This window comes from Mus musculus, chromosome 6 (genome assembly GCF_000001635.26).
Source record: "Mus musculus strain C57BL/6J chromosome 6, GRCm38.p6 C57BL/6J".
Taxonomy (NCBI): Eukaryota; Metazoa; Chordata; class Mammalia; order Rodentia; family Muridae; genus Mus; species Mus musculus.
The window spans coordinates 115,235,711-115,252,557 of record NC_000072.6 but is presented as its reverse complement, the minus strand read 5'-3'; the positions used below and the strand labels follow the sequence as shown (position 1 = coordinate 115,252,557).

At 46.1% G+C, this 16,847-nt stretch overlaps 2 protein-coding genes across 6 annotated transcripts in view; one reads left to right on the top strand and one right to left on the bottom strand.

Annotated features, from left to right (window-relative positions):
* Syn2 (synapsin II) overlaps nucleotides 1-16,847 on the bottom strand; it is a 147,725-nt gene that overhangs the window by 30,069 nt on the left and 100,809 nt on the right. For 2 of the 3 annotated variants that reach the window (NM_001111015.1, NM_013681.3), the window contains exons 2-5: nucleotides 16,487-16,544; nucleotides 15,212-15,303; nucleotides 13,043-13,199; nucleotides 8,323-8,412 (exon numbers count right to left, since the gene is read on the bottom strand). In NM_001111015.1, the coding sequence (NP_001104485.1) occupies nucleotides 8,323-8,412; nucleotides 13,043-13,199; nucleotides 15,212-15,303; nucleotides 16,487-16,544 (397 nt within the window). Of the gene's footprint in view, nucleotides 1-8,322; nucleotides 8,413-13,042; nucleotides 13,200-13,452; nucleotides 13,565-15,211; nucleotides 15,304-16,486; nucleotides 16,545-16,847 lie in introns of those variants that run through there. The other variant, NM_001326560.1, reaches the window with a different exon arrangement.
* On the top strand, nucleotides 353-8,114 carry Timp4 (tissue inhibitor of metalloproteinase 4). Of its 3 annotated transcripts, none has more exons than NR_151459.1 (5): nucleotides 353-918; nucleotides 2,081-2,156; nucleotides 2,615-2,729; nucleotides 5,204-5,328; nucleotides 6,075-8,114. NR_151459.1 is itself a non-coding variant. In NM_001356406.1 (5 exons), the coding sequence occupies exons 1-5, from the start codon at nucleotides 780-782 to the stop codon at nucleotides 6,190-6,192; spliced, it is 576 nt and encodes a 191-aa protein (NP_001343335.1). In that variant the 5' UTR covers nucleotides 353-779; the 3' UTR covers nucleotides 6,193-8,114. The 3 variants fall into 3 exon arrangements, 2 of the variants coding, with proteins under 2 accessions (NP_001343335.1, NP_542370.3); NM_001356406.1 differs by having other exon boundaries at nucleotides 2,081-2,178; nucleotides 6,094-8,114; NM_080639.4 differs by having other exon boundaries at nucleotides 2,081-2,178.

The window sequence follows — 16,847 nt, the reverse complement described above, 5'->3', positions numbered from 1 at the left end:
AAGAACTGCCCCCCGCCCCCCCCCCCCCCCCCCCCCCGTAGCGGTTAACTAAGGCACTGGCTGTAAGAAAGGGTTTGAAAGCACTGGCTACTTTCTCTGACATCCTTCCCTACCACCCCCCACAGCCCCCACCCCCACCCTTGGCTGACAGCGCCAAGACACACACACCCCAACTTTCTCTGTCCTGTTCCCTGACTGTTTGCTGTTGCTTTGGAGCCTCGTAAATAGGGCATTGAAAACACTTCCTGCAGCTGAAAGAAACCCTGAGTAGCTTGTCTCACTCCCAGTATGCAGCTCAGCAAGGGGTCTGTCCTCCTCTGTCACTGTCTCTTTTGCCTGTTGTAATTCTGTCTGCCTCTGACTTGGCCTGTGTCTCTCTGTGTCTATGCTTCCCTTCACTAGCTCTTGCTCTTAGTGCTCTCCCTCATCTCTCTGCCTTTTCTAAGTCTCTTCACTGGTCTTTGCTTTTTTTTTTTTTTTTTTTTTTATCTCTCTGCCCCTAACTGCAGAATCTTCCTCTACTTCCAGGCTCTTTTCGGAATCTGCAGGTTTCCCTCTGCAACTTCCCAACTGGGTTTGTTGGTCTGGTCAGGAGGGCCTTGGGTCCTGTGGCTGTGGGTGGCCTGGTGCCAAAGGAGGGAGGAGCCCATGGGGGCGTGATTGGCTCTAAAGCCACCTCATAAAGACTGGGGCTGCACGAAGCTTTCTGGAGGAGTCCTGGAGGGGCTGTTTGTTACGACAGGCAGACCCCACGAGCTCAGCTGGGGCTCTGCAGTGTCATGCCCTGGAGTCCCCTGGCTGCGCTGAGCTGGGCGCTGGTGCTGAGGCTGCTGGCTTTGCTGTGGCCCCCTGGACGGGGTGAGGCGTGCAGCTGTGCGCCTGCGCACCCCCAGCAGCACTTCTGCCACTCGGCTCTAGGTGAGTCCATGGTCCTGAGGACCACAGCAGGGGTTGCCAGTAGGAAACGTGGTGTTGGGCAGAGCTTTAGACCCGGAGTCTGAGGGAAGGGGTGGAGCTCAGTTCATGTATGGGTGCCTCCTGTAACAGCTGATAAGTCAGAAATGGGTATTGCTTTATTGACCTTGGAAGTGCAAAGCCTGATTTGTAGAAGTATTCTATCACGGACCTCTCGAGTAGTTTTATCAGCTCAGCTTGGTAGGACCTAGCTGTCTCTGGAGCTATCAAGTAACTTCTAGAACTCCAGGATGCAAGGGGTGTTTGCATTATAACACCTGTCTCCCAGCCTGCAGTTGAGGTTGCCAAGGTGCCCCCACAGGACACATCTTTCTACCTTTGTCTTCCCTTGCCTGGATACCCTTCTTTCACAACTTTAAATTCCTGGCAACTACTATTCACCCTTCATTTTCTGAAGGCTTCTTGATTCTTTGCTGTTCCCTATTTGTGGTAGGTGCTTTTTTTTTTTTTTCTTTTTTAAATAAGGTATTCTCCATTAGATCAAGACTTCTACAGGGTGAGAGCCCTTTCGATGAGCCTTGTGCCTAGCGAAAGTTCAGGCAGAGAGGAAAATCCTTTTTTTTTTTTAAAGACTTTCCAGTGCTGGGGCTGTAGCTCAATGATAGAGCATTTGCCTGTCATGAATGTGGCTTTAGGTTCAGTCTTCAATACTGAAAAATAAAATAAGATACAGTTCTTGATTAGATGTAAAGAAATGAATCTCCTCAATGGAGAATTAGGACATTTACAAATTCAATGAACATTTGTTACTGTTACTTTTAGTGAGCTATGAGGTTCTAAGATGTATAGACAGATGAGTCCCACACCAACTGCTTTGAAGGGACTCCTACTCTTACTACAACCAGGGCTACGGAGAACTTGTGCTCTGGAAACCAATAGGTTAAAAGGCCAAAAGAATACAATGTGAGGACCTAATAGCCCTGAAGGGCTTAAAGCTGGCAACCACTGCAGAGTAAATTCCAAGTCCCTTCTCTCGAATGTGCCATACTGTGAAGAACCCAAAATACTTGAACCAAGAGTTTCCTGGACACTCAGAGGACCCCGGACCATCCAGATCTCAGATGGCATACTCCTACAGTGCTAAAGTTTCCCTTTTTCTGTTCAGTGATACGGGCCAAAATATCCAGTGAGAAGGTAGTCCCTGCCAGCAAAGACCCTGCTGACACTCAAAAACTGATCCGGTATGAAATCAAACAGATAAAGGTACATGAGGGCAGGACAAGGGCTGAACCATGATGGGCTGATGAAGGGATGGGGTTTGTGCTATGGGAGGGACGAACCTGGTAAGAGTCAGGCAATGGACTCTGGTTTCTTTATGAAGGTGCTGAAGTGAATATGAGCTGGTATGGGCTGGGCCCATGGGAACCAAATGATTATTCAGGATGGGGACTTGCTATCTATCCTGTCCTAGAGCTCTTCGTTCATGGGACCTCCCCATCTCCCTGGGATAAATCAAGGTGTAGACTTGAGTGAATGAATGAATGAATGAATGAATGAATGAATGCCAGCAAGGTCATCTGTGCACCAAGTCTGAATTTGAGCTTTGTTTAATGTTTGGATACAAATGAGCAGTTTCTAACCTGCTGCCATGCCTATTACACTCCTGACCCAGTGCTGCCCTTCTGTAACTGCCTTTTAGATGTTTAAAGGGTTCGAGAAGGCCAAGGATATTCAGTATGTCTACACGCCATTTGACTCTTCCCTCTGTGGTGTGAAGCTAGAAACCAACAGTCACAAGCAGTATCTTTTGACTGGTAAGTGAAGGGGCTAAACAGAGTTGTGATCATGACCATGGCCTTTTAGTTAGGAGGAACAGTGAACTCCCTTTCCATTCACAGGAGTCCCTGCTCTAGTGATCCTGGTCACCACTTCACTATGTTAAGGATAGGTTGCTCTACCAACCTAGTTCCATTGAAAGTTTTATGGTACACAATTTTTGGTATCTTGAACCCAAATACATCTCTGGGATGTGTTTTCTGAGTGTTTATCTTGCCCTGTGCATAAGCTTGACCCTAACAGTTCTACCTCCATGAACCTGGTGCTGGGCCAACCTCCTCCATACTGAACTGATTGGGACAGAAAAGTAAATCAGCCACCCATCCAATATCCCCAAGAATATAATCTTGGAATAAATGAATACAATACTGAAGTATTTTGGAATTCAGGAAAAGAGGTGCTGGTATGGTTGTGAACAAGCCGGGAAACTCCACTGTTTGAGTGGGCTCTACAATGGCCTACAAGGTGGAAAATAAAACCTGCAGCCCACAGGGAGAATAGGGAGGAGTTCTACTCTCTATCTATGGAGCCAGCAGATGACCATACTACAGGCCTTGGGTAGAAGAGTGGAGATTCGGGAGTAGGTCATAGTCTTCAATGAGCCCCTAGTCCAGACATGTCTCCTGAAGAGTGACAGGAACCAGAGGACACAATGAAAGGGGCTTCTTGGCCCCTAGTACCAAGTAGGACGTGGAACTGTGCTGCCCTAGGCAGCCTCTGCAGAGATGGGGCAAGCCACTGCACCCTCCAAGTTCCTTGTAAGCAGATCAGTCCCTTTACATCTCCCCATCCCTTTCCTGAGCACCCCCTTTGTGTTTCTCATTCTCACTGAGGCACTGAGGTCTGTCAGGGAAAAGAGAGCATGGGGTTTCTGTCCTCAAGGTCAGGAATAACCAAAGGTTGGGACATGCAAGAAAACATAACTCTATAAAACAATATCAATGCCCATGCGTTCAGGAGAAGGGATTGATTAGTAAAACCCTTCGTTGATAGGTTACACCATGACATTGTAGCCTTTTGTCATGTATCAGTGACATGGCATCTTGCTTCTTTCTCCTGTGAGCTGAAATGAACTACCTGTAGTGGCAGGGTGTGTGGCTGTCCTCCTGCCTTTGTGCAAGACAGTTCCAGTGTCCAGAGGCCCTTGCACTTGGTTGACAGTGGATTTCCACTCATCCCTTCAAGGCAGTGTCCTTTATCTACCCTCTTCTGCACTTTGTTCTTATATCTGGGAAATTATATTCTAGTAACCGATGCCTACTTTCTGTGTACCCTCCTAAAGGGCAGAGATACTGTCATTTGATTTCTGCATCTGGTACTAGGGCAAGTAGCTGCTTAGTGAATAAATGGTTGAGTGTCTAAGTTCTAGGAGTGGTGATGGATGGCTCTGAGGAAAAGATGTATTGAACAGATCTATGGGACCGGTGAAGTGATCCTGTGGTTAAGAGCATGGGCTGCTCTTTTGGAGGATTCAGTTCAATTCCTAGCACCCACATGGGGGTTCACAAGTTCTGTGCTGCTTAAGAGAAAGATCTGTGAAAGACAGAAGAAACTTGACAAGTTTGGGAGTTTTTAAAAGGCACTTTCCTATGGGGAAATACTCACCAATATACCTATCAATGGAGCAAGAGAGGCCAGTATGGATATTGGAAAGGAATGGACATCTTTTATGGGCCTACAACTGTATAAAGAACTCTATATACATTCTCTTGTTTAATCTCAGCAACCGCTTTACCATTCCCACCCTCCATCTAAAAGTTCCTGTGGCCTTCTTTAAGGTCAAGGCAGCTGGTACATAAAAGGAGATGTCTGCCCCTCTCTCCCTCCCTCCCTCCGCTAGGGATCTAGCTCAGGCCCTTTCGCAAGCTAAGCATGTGCTCAGTTACTCAGCTACATTCCCCAACCCTGCAGTCAGGCATTCTGTTGTTTGGTCTTTTACTTGTTCCTTTTGTGTGTTTCTCTGAGGAAGGGTCTTACTACATAGCACTGGCTGATCTACAGCCTTAATCCTTTTGCCTCAGTCTCCTGAGGGCTAAGGTTACAGGCATGTACCACCAGCTGTGACAAGCTGCAGTCAGATTTTAAATCCCACCTTCTTTCTGCTTCATGCTAAAGGAAAAGACCTTCAGCAGATCTCATAATTCTTCCCGGTATAGATACCATGCATACATAGTCTTTGCTTTAAAGGTTACAGGGATTCATCTGAGTCCTAAACTGTCACTTCTATCATAAAGCCATTTGAGACTGGAGTTTTCTCTCTGTTGTACAATGTGTGTTTAGTACACATAGGGCATAACTTCTGTGCGTGTGTATGTGTGTGTACGTGCATACACACAACAGAAATAAAAAAAAAGGCCATTACAAAAGTTGCTCTTCTGAGCTGTTTAATGACTGGGACTCCTGGGGCCCCTAAGCCATCCCTGATTTGACTCTTTTCTCTCTCTCCACAAAGGCCAGATTCTCAGTGATGGAAAAGTCTTCATCCATCTGTGCAACTACATTGAGCCCTGGGAGGACCTGTCCTTGGTGCAGAGGGAGAGCCTGAATCATCACTACCACCAGAACTGTGGCTGCCAAGTAAGGAGATGTCCATTTCTGAGGTTGCTTGTGGGTGAGGGACAAGGTTAGAGCCTTAGGGTCCTGACCTTCATGCATTCCACATATGTGTGTTTACTCACTTCCTACACTGACATTGTGCTGTGGAAGTTGGGGGTGGGAAAGAAGAGTCCATAGTACCTTACCTCAAAGTACTCGAGTTAAGTACTCTGGGACACCAGCAACCACATGTGGCAGACTGAAATGATACGAAACCACTATTTAAAGAAAATCTGAGCCAGGTGTGTGGTAACACTCCTGTAATCGCAGTACTTGAGAGGCTGGGGCAGGAAGGAGGATTCCAAATTTGATCCCAGCTTGGGCAACATAGTAAGATACTGTCTTTTAAAAACAAACAAACAAAACAAACAAACAACAACAACAAAAAAAAAAAACAAGGGGGGTACAAGAAAAGGGAGCACAGAAGGACAGAGTACTCTTCTAGGCCCTGTAATAATTTATTTATTTTCAAATTTTAATTTGTCTATAACAAATTTGGGAAGATTTTCATTTGACCATAAAGAAAGAATAGGGCCTATCAAGGCTGAGTCTACGTGACACCAGGGAGATAATACTGTTTACAAGGAGATAGGGAGAATAGCTCAGGAGGAAGCTTGGGACTGGGAAAAGCAAAAGTGGTTGAGATGGCCGTGAGAACACAGAAGTGTGAAAGGCAGCAACAGAGAGAGGACACTCTATTCACTTTGATATTGTGTGATCACGACTAGATCACCACTTGCTATGCAGTGCCATGTACCATCTCAGCCCCCAATGAGTGTCTCTGGACGGACTGGCTGCTGGAACGGAAGCTCTATGGGTACCAGGCCCAGCACTATGTCTGCATGAAGCATGTTGATGGCATCTGCAGCTGGTACCGAGGCCACCTACACCTCCGGAAGGAGTACGTTGACATCATCCAGCCCTAGTAGGGACCAGGAACCACATCCTTGGAAGCATTCTGAAGACCAAGCCAGTTCTCTGTGGTCCTTTGACCATCACCACCTGCTGTGTTGCTGCCAGATAATGGAAAATGACAAGTGGATGGCCTGGCCAGCAAATGGAGGCTGTGGGGCATGTGACAGCTTGTGTCTGCTGTTCACATCTCCAGCTCACAACTTGTCAAGGGTTGGAAAGGTATCTTATCTGCCTTGCCCTCAGCCCCTCTTCCCTGTCTCCCAAACCCTGTTAGTCTAGCTTATACCTATTACTGAGAGTTTTTATTCTGGCTTTGTTTAACTGGCTTTTCTTAGCTCATATGATAAGGGAGAAGCTGTGACTGACTGTCATAAAGTTGTACAACCTTGCGATGTGTGCTATGGTAGGTGGGCTGACTGTATCCTGAGTGGGCTGTTTGGCTGAAGTGAAAAGAACACACTAAAGCTCCAGATCTCCTACTCCCACTGTCTCAACTTAGCCTAATTCTCTGACACACTTTTATCTGCTTGAAGGACACAGTGGGAGCTGAACAGCCAGCCCGCTCTTCCTCTTGTCCTGCAAGTCCCCTGATACTTTTGCTGACAGAAGGTCTGGCCCAGTTGGCATACATCTCTGGAAAAGAAAACGTACATACTAGAACAAGCATTTTCCCTCCAGGTTAAATTTCTCTGTTGCCTTCTGTTGGTGTCTGGGGACTTCTCCTTTAGGTTGCTAATGTCTCTTTTCCTACTTTAGAACTTCCTTTTTAAACAAACAAACAAACAAAAAAGGTGAAACAACAAAGGTGCCCTCGTCACGATCTTCCTCATCGTGATCTTTTCCTGAGGCCAAGTTTCAGTAGCAGCTGAGAGGGAGATAATACAAGATGCTAGTGTGGAATACACCTTTCACTTGCTTCAAGCTTCTTCAAGCTGCTAGGTGTTACAGCAGGAGAAAGCCAGCTGTGACCCCAGAGTGTTTCTACCCTCCAGCTCAGTCCCCTTATCACTGTGCCAGGCCCTTGAAGGCTCCTCAGCACCTCTGAAAGTCTTCCTGGTTTGTCTACATGAAAAAAACACTAGCAATAGCCTCTCTGGTTTATTAAGTTGTAGAGCTCAATGTCCCCAAAACCTTTTCCTGGGAAGATGGTAGAGATTATCAGTTCTTTTTGACAGCTCAGGACCAGTTTTCATTTTTGATGTGTGGTCAACTGGTAAGCAGGGCCATCTGTGCTGTGCTGGGAGAAGGAGCTGGATTTAAATACAACGATGGAGATCTCTTTTGGAGGAAGAAGTGGGAGGGGACCAACTATGATCTCTGTCCCAGAACACAGCACTTGGAAGGCTCTGGCAGTGAGACTCCAAGTGGGGTCATCCAGTAAAAATCTACACCATGCTTGGGCAGGGGGTGGGGATGGAGAGGAAGATGCAAAGTAACCTCCAGGTTGCTCAATATGAAACATCCTCACAGCCTTCAATCAACCATTTATCTTTTCCTTCGAACTTCTGGGGGTGGACACAGAGGAGTAATAGGATTAACTCTGCCTTGTCACCATTTGGAGGTGGCCAAAGAAATACAAGCCTAGTGAAGAATGACAGAAGCAAGAGCTTTTATCTCAGAGGTTTTACACCTACCAGAAGGCTATTACCTGAGGAATCTCTTTGGAATTGTGTGTACACTGTATTAGATATCCTGGTCAAGGGCAGCTATGCTCACTTGGCATGGTTGGGAAATTGACATGTGGTGAGGGAATGTAACATGCCCAGTGACACATGGCAAAGCTAGAGCTACACTCAAAAATAATGAAACTCCAGACTGCTGGCTCACAGATTTGTTACTCTCTCACATTAAAATCCCTTTGTTTCTGCTTTTCTCTACTCTGTCCCCAGAATTGGAAAACAAAAAGCTGTTGGCTAGAATCTAGCTCCGTTGGCTCCTCTAAGCAGCTCCACAGCTACCTGACATGTTGGGCCTGAGGTGCTGAGGCTCTTGCCAGACCTCTAGAGTCACCATGTGGCTAAGGTAGAAACAGCAGAGTCAAAGCTCCACTTAGCCACCTACCATCTCTCGGTGATTGGGGTAGTATGTCTGCTCAATGAGTGGGAATTTCTCCCCTCCCAGTGTCTTGAAGATGGCCACCATCTGAGCAAACTGCAAAAGACAAGAAAGAATGTCAGTGTATCCTCAACTTCTGGAACAGACAAAACATCAATTCATCAAATTAAGTAGAGCATTTTCTCTGTAGAAGGCACTGTGTTAAACACACTGATGATACAGAGAAAGGAAAGGCGCATGCAGATTCCTCAAGGACGAACGCTTTAGTTGGGGAAGGCAAAGAGAAAGCTAGTATTCATGGAGGGCCTACTTCTGTTAATGATTTCCACCTAATCTTTTTTTCAAATTGACAAGGATGAGAAGAGGTAGGGAACTTCACTTGACTCCCAGAACTGGAGCAGGGAGCGCAGAGCACACGTGTAATCACAACACTCAGCGGAGGCAGGAGGATGATGTAGTCTCAGCTACAGAGTGAGCTCCAGGCCATTGTGTTGGGCGACATGGTAAAATCTTGTCTTGAGAAAAAAATTAATAATAGAACTGAAGAGATGTGAAGCAAGGATTGAAACTTGAGTCTCAGACTCCAAACACATGTCGTTCTGAGTAACAGAGTGAGATAAACCTGAAGGATAACACGCCAGGCAAATAAATAAAAACGCTGCCTTGTGTGCTATATGGACCCAGCAGAGTCTGCACAAGAGGTGTCATGAATGAGGCTGTTCTTCAGGAAGACTGGAGGGTCAGTGGGAAGACATATAGATCATCTTCCTGGCACGGACTTACTGGATTTATAAGGACTGACTTCACTTGACCCCTTTATATGTGGTAAGATGAGGACAAAACTAGGTTCAAATATTTAGCATTGGGGATGAAAGGCTGGATTGGTATACAGTCAGCCAGTACTCCTTGACCTTTGAAAAACAAAGAACCAAAAATCCCCTAAGAACAGAGAGGTCAGCTGCCCAAGGTCACATTCTCCAGCCAGGTTCACTGACAGATCCTTCATTCAATCCTTTAGTATCTACTTTTCCAATTCTACAGATTCTACAGAGGCAATGCTCTTCTCACAGGAAGCAGAGGACTTTCCTAGTCAGTCCACCTCCATCCCACAATGCCAAGCTCAGTGCATGGGCAGCAGGGGAAATCTAGCATCTTTTCTCTAGTGGCATCAGTTCAGGTTCTAAACCACTAATAGCCTGGTCAGCTACAAGGGAACAATGTTGGATCAAACCTGTCCTCCACTCATCAGGGACAGGAAAGCTAGGACCTTTTTACAAAGTTTAGGTCCCATTATCTGTAAGGGTATTAGTGTGTGTGTGTGTGTGTGTGTGTGTGTGTGTGTGTGTGTGTGTGTGCTAAGCCTGAGGGTTATTAGCAAACCAGAGCCTTCTGGTGAGCCTTAACTCAACAGTAGCCTTTGGACAAAAGGCCCATCCTTTCCAGACTCCCTTTAGATATGAGCAGAGAAGGGTCAGTTCCATCTGCTTCCCACACTGTGCATCAGAAAGAACATCATTTATTGTATTTCCCCCTAAACATCAAATCACGGTCAGTTTTTGGTAAAGATTCTATTAAAATGCAGGGAAACATGGGCCTTTGGGTGCTACAGCCTTCAGTAATATAGAACTAATAACCTTAGGGTTCTAAGACTTCCTTTAGTACTCAGTCATCATCAAATTAATGATGAAAGAGACCAGATAGAGTCCACACCAGGTCTCCCATTTTGCATGTGAGGAGACTGCGGCTGAAGCCTCAGAGCACGTGTGGTATGGAGGCCATACTGGGAGAATGCCCAGGTTCCTTTGTTCCTTGTCCACCGCATCCTTCATTGCCCTTCTCATCCATCAATTCTTCAGTTTGCTCTGACTATCCAACCTGACCCTCACCCTTTCCTTTACTCTACAATTCCTCCTCCTTCCCTGGACCTTCAGCCCTACCTGCCCACCTGGATCTGCGGGCTTCCATTTCTGCCCAGGTTTCTAAGGCTCTCCAGCATCCCCAGGGAGCTGATGCCAGTTCTGCCTAAAGACCTCTGTCCTGCTGCAGCCCACACTCTGGCTTGGCACCAAGACGTGGGGCCCTATCTTCCCTATGTGTGGGTGAGTTACACAGACAACCACACAGATGCCAGGAAGGCCTCCGGCAGACTCCCAGGGCCCTGGGACAGCCAAGACTAAAATGACAGCCAGTTCCCAGGCTTTAGTTGGGTCTCTGAGAGCTCACTCTACCCTCCCCAACTCCATTCCCTGTCTGATTAATGTACTGGGTTTGGCATCAAACCTCTAACTCCTTGGAAACTTAGATTAAGTCGCAAGTACACAGTTACCAATTAAACAAAGGTAATATCTGATAAGGGCTATTTCCTCTATGCCGACCAAAAAAAAAAAAAAAAAAAAGAATCTGAGAGCTGGTGTGTTGTTGGCAGTGAATAGAAGGATGCTTCTTTAAACCACTTATCTAATGACTCAAGGCAGAATTCATTGAAGAAATGGGGTTTCAGGCTCTATTTGAATAATATGTTTTCTCTCTCTTTCTTAGACTTTAAATGCTTTAGTTTAACCCAGGTCCATCAATCTCCAAGGTACCCAGAATACACCTGGAGCAATCAGGGATGGTGGCATTCTTGCTTTCTCTGAATGGTGTTTTCACTGGCAGAACTATTTCTTCTGAAAAGCCATGGCTGGCCTGGACAGTCTGGGGTACAGCAGAGTCATTACTCAGAGTCATTCCAGTGCAGAGCACAGCTCTCTCTAGCCCGCCTCACATCAAGAGCACCGACACTAAGAAGTTTAGGAAATGTGAGCCAGTGTTATATCAGAGGGGCATTCCACTCACTGTCATTAAATGTGTCCACGTCCACTGACAAGCTGAGAACAACATGTAAAATGTCATTTGTGTGGCAGCTGCTTAGTGAGACTACAGGAAGAACTTGGTATGTGGCCAACAAGCCCTGTTGTTCCCATGCAAGGCCAAAGGCAATGTGCTGGGACTGTGAATGGGTGAGAATGTGACCCCTCACCAGATCCCAGGTCTCATGAGGGAGGGATATCTTTGTTCCTCCCTTCTCTAGCCTCTGCCACAGTTTAGGAAAAGAAGCACTGGATCATTTTGTTTGGGAGGTCTCAATATCAGGGAACTATAATAATCATATTGGCAAAGTAATGGCATATATAGGATTAATTACATTGTGTAGACAAATGAGATGGTTTGTCACAGGGTTACATCATTAAATCACTCAGTTAAAGCTGATTCCAGCAGCATCACCCTGTGTAGCTATGAGAGAACCAAATTATGACAGGAAGTGGGGATGGGGTGGGTTAGAGCATATTTCAGGAGGAAGGTCACGTAACTGAGGAGAAATGGGCAGATCCCAGAAAAATATTTGATAGATACCTCATTGTGTTTTCTGAGATAGGCAGCACTCAAGTCACACCACTCTTTTAGCCCGTCTTTGCAGAACAGTAGGATTCCAGATGTCACAGGCCACACACAGGCAAAAGCTGCAAGTGAGCTCAGGAAGCTCTCAGACCTTGTCCACACCTCTTCCTCCTACACTGGAAGCTCTCAGACCTTGTCCACACCTCTTCCTCCTACACTGGAAGCTCTCAGACCTTGTCCACACCTCTTCCTCCTACACTGGAAGCTCTCAGACCTTGTCCACACCTCTTCCTCCTACACTGGAAGGTCTCTCTGGCAGCCAGAGAACAGGAAAGCTGCCCATTTGAGTGTAAAAAGACAGCAACGTCAAGAACAGAATCAGTGGGCCTGAGTGATTATAGAACACCCCTCCAGCTCCCAGAGTGAAGAGGTGTAAGGCTCTGAAACGTCACAATAAGCCTGGTGAACATTGGCAATCTAGTGTGTGTGAAATTTGATTTTTGAAAAACAAGAAGATGAAGAGGATACGATTAGAGGCGAGCATTTCCTTCCGTGAGGCCAGCCTGGGGCAGCAGAGCTAGCGAGGGAGTACCCAGGCATCCCGGTCCCTCATGCCTCATTCTGTCAATACTTTCTCAGCCTAATCATTTCCACAGCCCTCCAAGGTTTCTAGACTGACTGTGGAGGAGGGAATCAAGCCAGCTCTTCTTCACGTTGTGTGACAGGCAGTGCAACTTACAGAAATCTTGGCTCTGTAAGTTTGGCAAGTGACTTGATCCTTCCTGGGTCTTATTTCTCTGTACAAAGTGAAAATAATAATACCTCCCTGGTAAGCTTATCATGAAGATTAAATGAAATTACGTAGAATATCTTCAGAAGGTGGCACCATACAGAAAGAGGTTTTATGCTCCTCGCTTTCTTTTTCTCTCCCATGGTGGGTTAGGACTTGACTACCTCAAAGGAAACTTCCAGCTCACATTTACTGTCTGATTCATGCAAGTAGGTTGTTAAAACATAGGTAGAACTATCTCTAACATGAGTTGAATTTCTCTACTGGTGTTAGGCCTTTCCAATAGTTTACCCATTTTAAGAGGCAGGCAGTGTTACAACTGTAGCTCCTGATCAAGGAAAGACCTATATACATAAAGGGTTTTCATCACAGGATTTCTGCACAGCATGGTAGAAAAGTCAAAGGTCTGCTCTGCAGCAAAATCACACAGTCCATGACATCTGGTAATACGCTACTGTGATGGCCTGCCCCATCCAGACTCCCAGCTGACAAGCCTCTCGGATCTTCTCAGTCCGTGCTACTATTGGAGTGCTGGAGGTACTCTGGGGACATGCTTACCACCCACGGCTTGTCACAGAAGTTGTAAATAGACTCCAGAGAGTTGATGCTGGGGAGGCCTGCGTACTGCATGCCAATGACCAGGTGGCGGAAGTCTTCATTCTCTGCCATGCCAAATGCATGCTGTCGGATGAGCACAAAGTCTGGTCTGAAGGACCTGGTAAGAATACAGAGTCAAGTTTCCATTAACTAGCACCTCAAGTAACACATTTTCAAAGCCGAAGACAGAGAAGAGATGTCAGTGACCACCTAGTCCATGACCCATTAGTATTCCTTTCTGCATGTACCCATCCAGAACTATCACTACACTTTCCAAAGACCTGAGGACTATGCGTCTGAATCTCTCCCATTCCTTTAGACTAAATGCTATCTTTTCCTAGCATACAAATATGTGAAGGAGGTCCCCACACCTTAAGTGAAAGGGATTTCTCTCTGTCCTCATAGGGTAAGCATGGAAGTCTGAAGTGCCTGTGGTTCCAGAGCTGTGCTCCAATCAGGTCCTGGAAGACCACACTACTACCAGATCTCTGGCCTTAATGTCCTGTTCAATTTCTTAAAGCTGTTCCTTAAAATAGGCAATGCCCTCATCAGGCCCCAGGAGAGCAAGGAGCTAGGCTGGCTGAGGGCAGATGCCAAACTTCCCAATGTTATTCTTCCAAAACGGACGCTAGGGAGGGGTGCAAATATTTTTCGCAGAACTGAGGTTGAGCAACGGGGCTGCAGGAAACACTGAGAGGACGGAATGTTCCCATGCATGGGAAAGCTCTCCTGGTTTCACCTCTAGCCAGCAAAGCTCCTAGCTATAGCTGCTTTAGAAGACTAGGTTGCCTGTCTTCATGCCCTAGTGTCAGAGACCTTCCCAGAGAGGCAGTTTGAGGCAGCATCTGCCCCCAAGGCTCTGCAGCTCAGCATTTGACACCATGTACAATGACCTACCTGGTCCTCTGCCCAGGCTCCCATCCAATCCCCACCTACAGATCCAACCCAACCCAACTCAGAGATTGGCTCTAGTAGTGAGGGTTAAAGCGCTTTCCTCAGTCATTCAGAAACTTATTACCAAGATGGTATAACATCTGCTTAGGGTATTCTGACCTGATATGAGGCCTCAATACCCCTAATCAGGTCTTTCCTGTTGAACACTGAAGCCCAGCTGCATCCCTGACAGCAAATCCCAACCCTTTATTCCAGTTATGAGAATCGTTCGAGTTCCCTGTTGGCACCTGCCCTGGAGTCCTGCTGCTGTTCCTTCTGTCACCACCTGCTTGTGTGTGCATCTCTATGATGCATTACCTGCCTGGGTATGCATCTCCACAACATGTTCAACCCATGTCTCTCTGTTGTGGATCTACCTAAGTTTACCTCAAATCTGAATGGGCAGCTGCTTTACCTGTGTTCTTCTTCAGAATCCAGAATGGGCAGGCCCACTTTTCTACTGTTAGGTCTCAGACATACCCAGTCTGGTCTTTCCTGCCACTGACCCGGATTCTAGACTCCTAGGGGTCCAGGGTCTTGTGACTAAGGTGAGGTAAGAATGTTATTCTCTCCTAAAACTTGGAACTTATTTCTGAAAACCTAAAGTGATATTAAGCTTCTGGACAAACGGAAACCATTTCTCCCATCTGTAATTCTCATCCCCTCCAGAAAGCACCTCTCAGACCAGGGTGCTCATGCCAGCACCTGGTGTGGGGTGCTCAGGACCTGGTCATTTTCTTCCACCTACAATGTCTACTTCAATAGTAGATTTTCCTGTCAGACACATGAGTTGTTGGGAATGAGAAATAAAGACAGGATACAGAGATGAGCATCAAAAGAACAAGCTTTCAGTGCCGGACTTTGCTATCAACTCTGAAGAATCTAAGCAAATCAGCATAAATAGGAAAGTCAAGTGCTTTAAAATATTTTAAAAAGCAACAGGACCTGGTTTTCCAGGGATACCATTTGGAGAGATAAAGGCACAAACCAACCCTGACTTGAGGGTAGGTAACAGCCCTAAGAATCCAGTTACCTCTAAGTGAGTCTGTGAAACTTAAGGTTGCTCTCTACAATGCTAGACTAAGCTGCCTTTTCTAGCACTTCCATGTAACATATAGTGCAACTATCTCAAGTTGACTTGAAACCACCACATCAAGACAGAGGAGACAGCAACCCCAAGAACAGAAAGGCTCTTACCGGACAACCTTTGTGCCATTCCGAAGTACCTGCATGTCCACGGCGTAGGTTCCATCTGCATGGGCCACCAGGTTAAGCTCTGAGAATTCTGCCTGGAGAGTGACAGTACACAGTGAGTCTCAGTCCTGCACACAGCAGCAGCCATAGACCAAGCATCTATTTAGTTTCTCTGTTTTTCATATCCATTAGATTTCACCCACTACTCAAGGAAACCCTTTGAGTCAGGTACTAGAGAGAACCCTCCCCATCTATCAAAGGAGAAAATGGCAGCGTTACATGGCTTTTCTGAACAAACAGAACCTCTCACTGTGTCTTCTGATTCCCAGCTCAGCATCCCCTGCACCTCTCTGCAGAGACAGAATGTGACCAGGACAAGCATCTTCTTTCTTAGTCTCTGCTTGAAGTCCTGGGTTCTGGGTTAGGCTGCTGGGTTTCTGTCTCCCCTGTTCCTGACAGCATGTCAAACCCAGCATTGCCTTGCCTGGGTTTCTGGTTCTTCAGTCTACAACATATGGGTAGGTTTGTTTGTTTGTTTTTGTTTGTTGTTTTTTTTAATCAATCCAGACTATCTAACAAGTTGTTTTAAGAATGGAATACAGTCTGGGCATGGTGGTGTACTCCTTTAATCCTTGCTTTCTGGAATCAGAAGGTAGGCTGATCTTTGCAAGTCTAAATCAAGTTCCAAAACAGCCAGGGCCACTTAGAGAGATAATGTTGCAAAAATAAACAAATAACAGTAGTAATAGTATCCTATTATTCTGTAAATTCTAACACAGAGAGAAGGAAAAACTTGTTATTACTTAGAAAATATGTTATTTAAGCAGGCCATCTCCTCCCCACAAAGAACCTAATTTTCTATTACATGGAGCAAGAGGCAGAGGAAGGTAAACAAACAAACAAATAAACAAACAAACAGCCTTTCAAGCTCCCTGTAAAAACAATGGATTCCCTCTGAAGTGTACCCCTAGGGTCAAAGTAGGCAGACAATGAACCTAAAACATGTGTTCACTCAGAATCACACTGTCACCAACAGCATGGGGATAAGGTCAGTAGGCTAGGAAGACACTCCCCTTAGCTTCCTCATCTTGGAACCCTGCACTGCAAGAGACACTATTGAGAACCACACTGTTTGCCTCTGAACTGTTAAGTCAAGGAAATAAATGAAAAGCCCTATGCCAGGAGATGCACATTTGAGAACCCAGTGGGGGACTCTGGACAGTAAGAGATGGCTCACTCTGGGATGGTGGAGATCATGTGAGGCTTCATGTTGATTACCTGTTCCACCTTGATGTCATAATCTCCAAGGATTTTTTTGCCCCGAAAGCATTTGGCCCTAAAGAAAAGGAGAAGGGCACATGAATTAGTTTTGTGCAAGTGTGTGAACTCAGACATACAATCTCCTCAATAAGAGGACTACAGCAGATGGACCCCAGACTGAGAGTGGGGGGACTTGGGTTCAGGCTCTTGGTTTGCTACTGATTGCCATAATGCCCCAAGCAAGCCACTTCCTTTAAGCACCAATTTACCCACCTGCAAAATAATCCACAGTACCCTTTCACTTTCAACCTGTCATTTTATGATCTAATCTCCTGTATGACACAGCACACATACACACACACACACACACACACAGAGA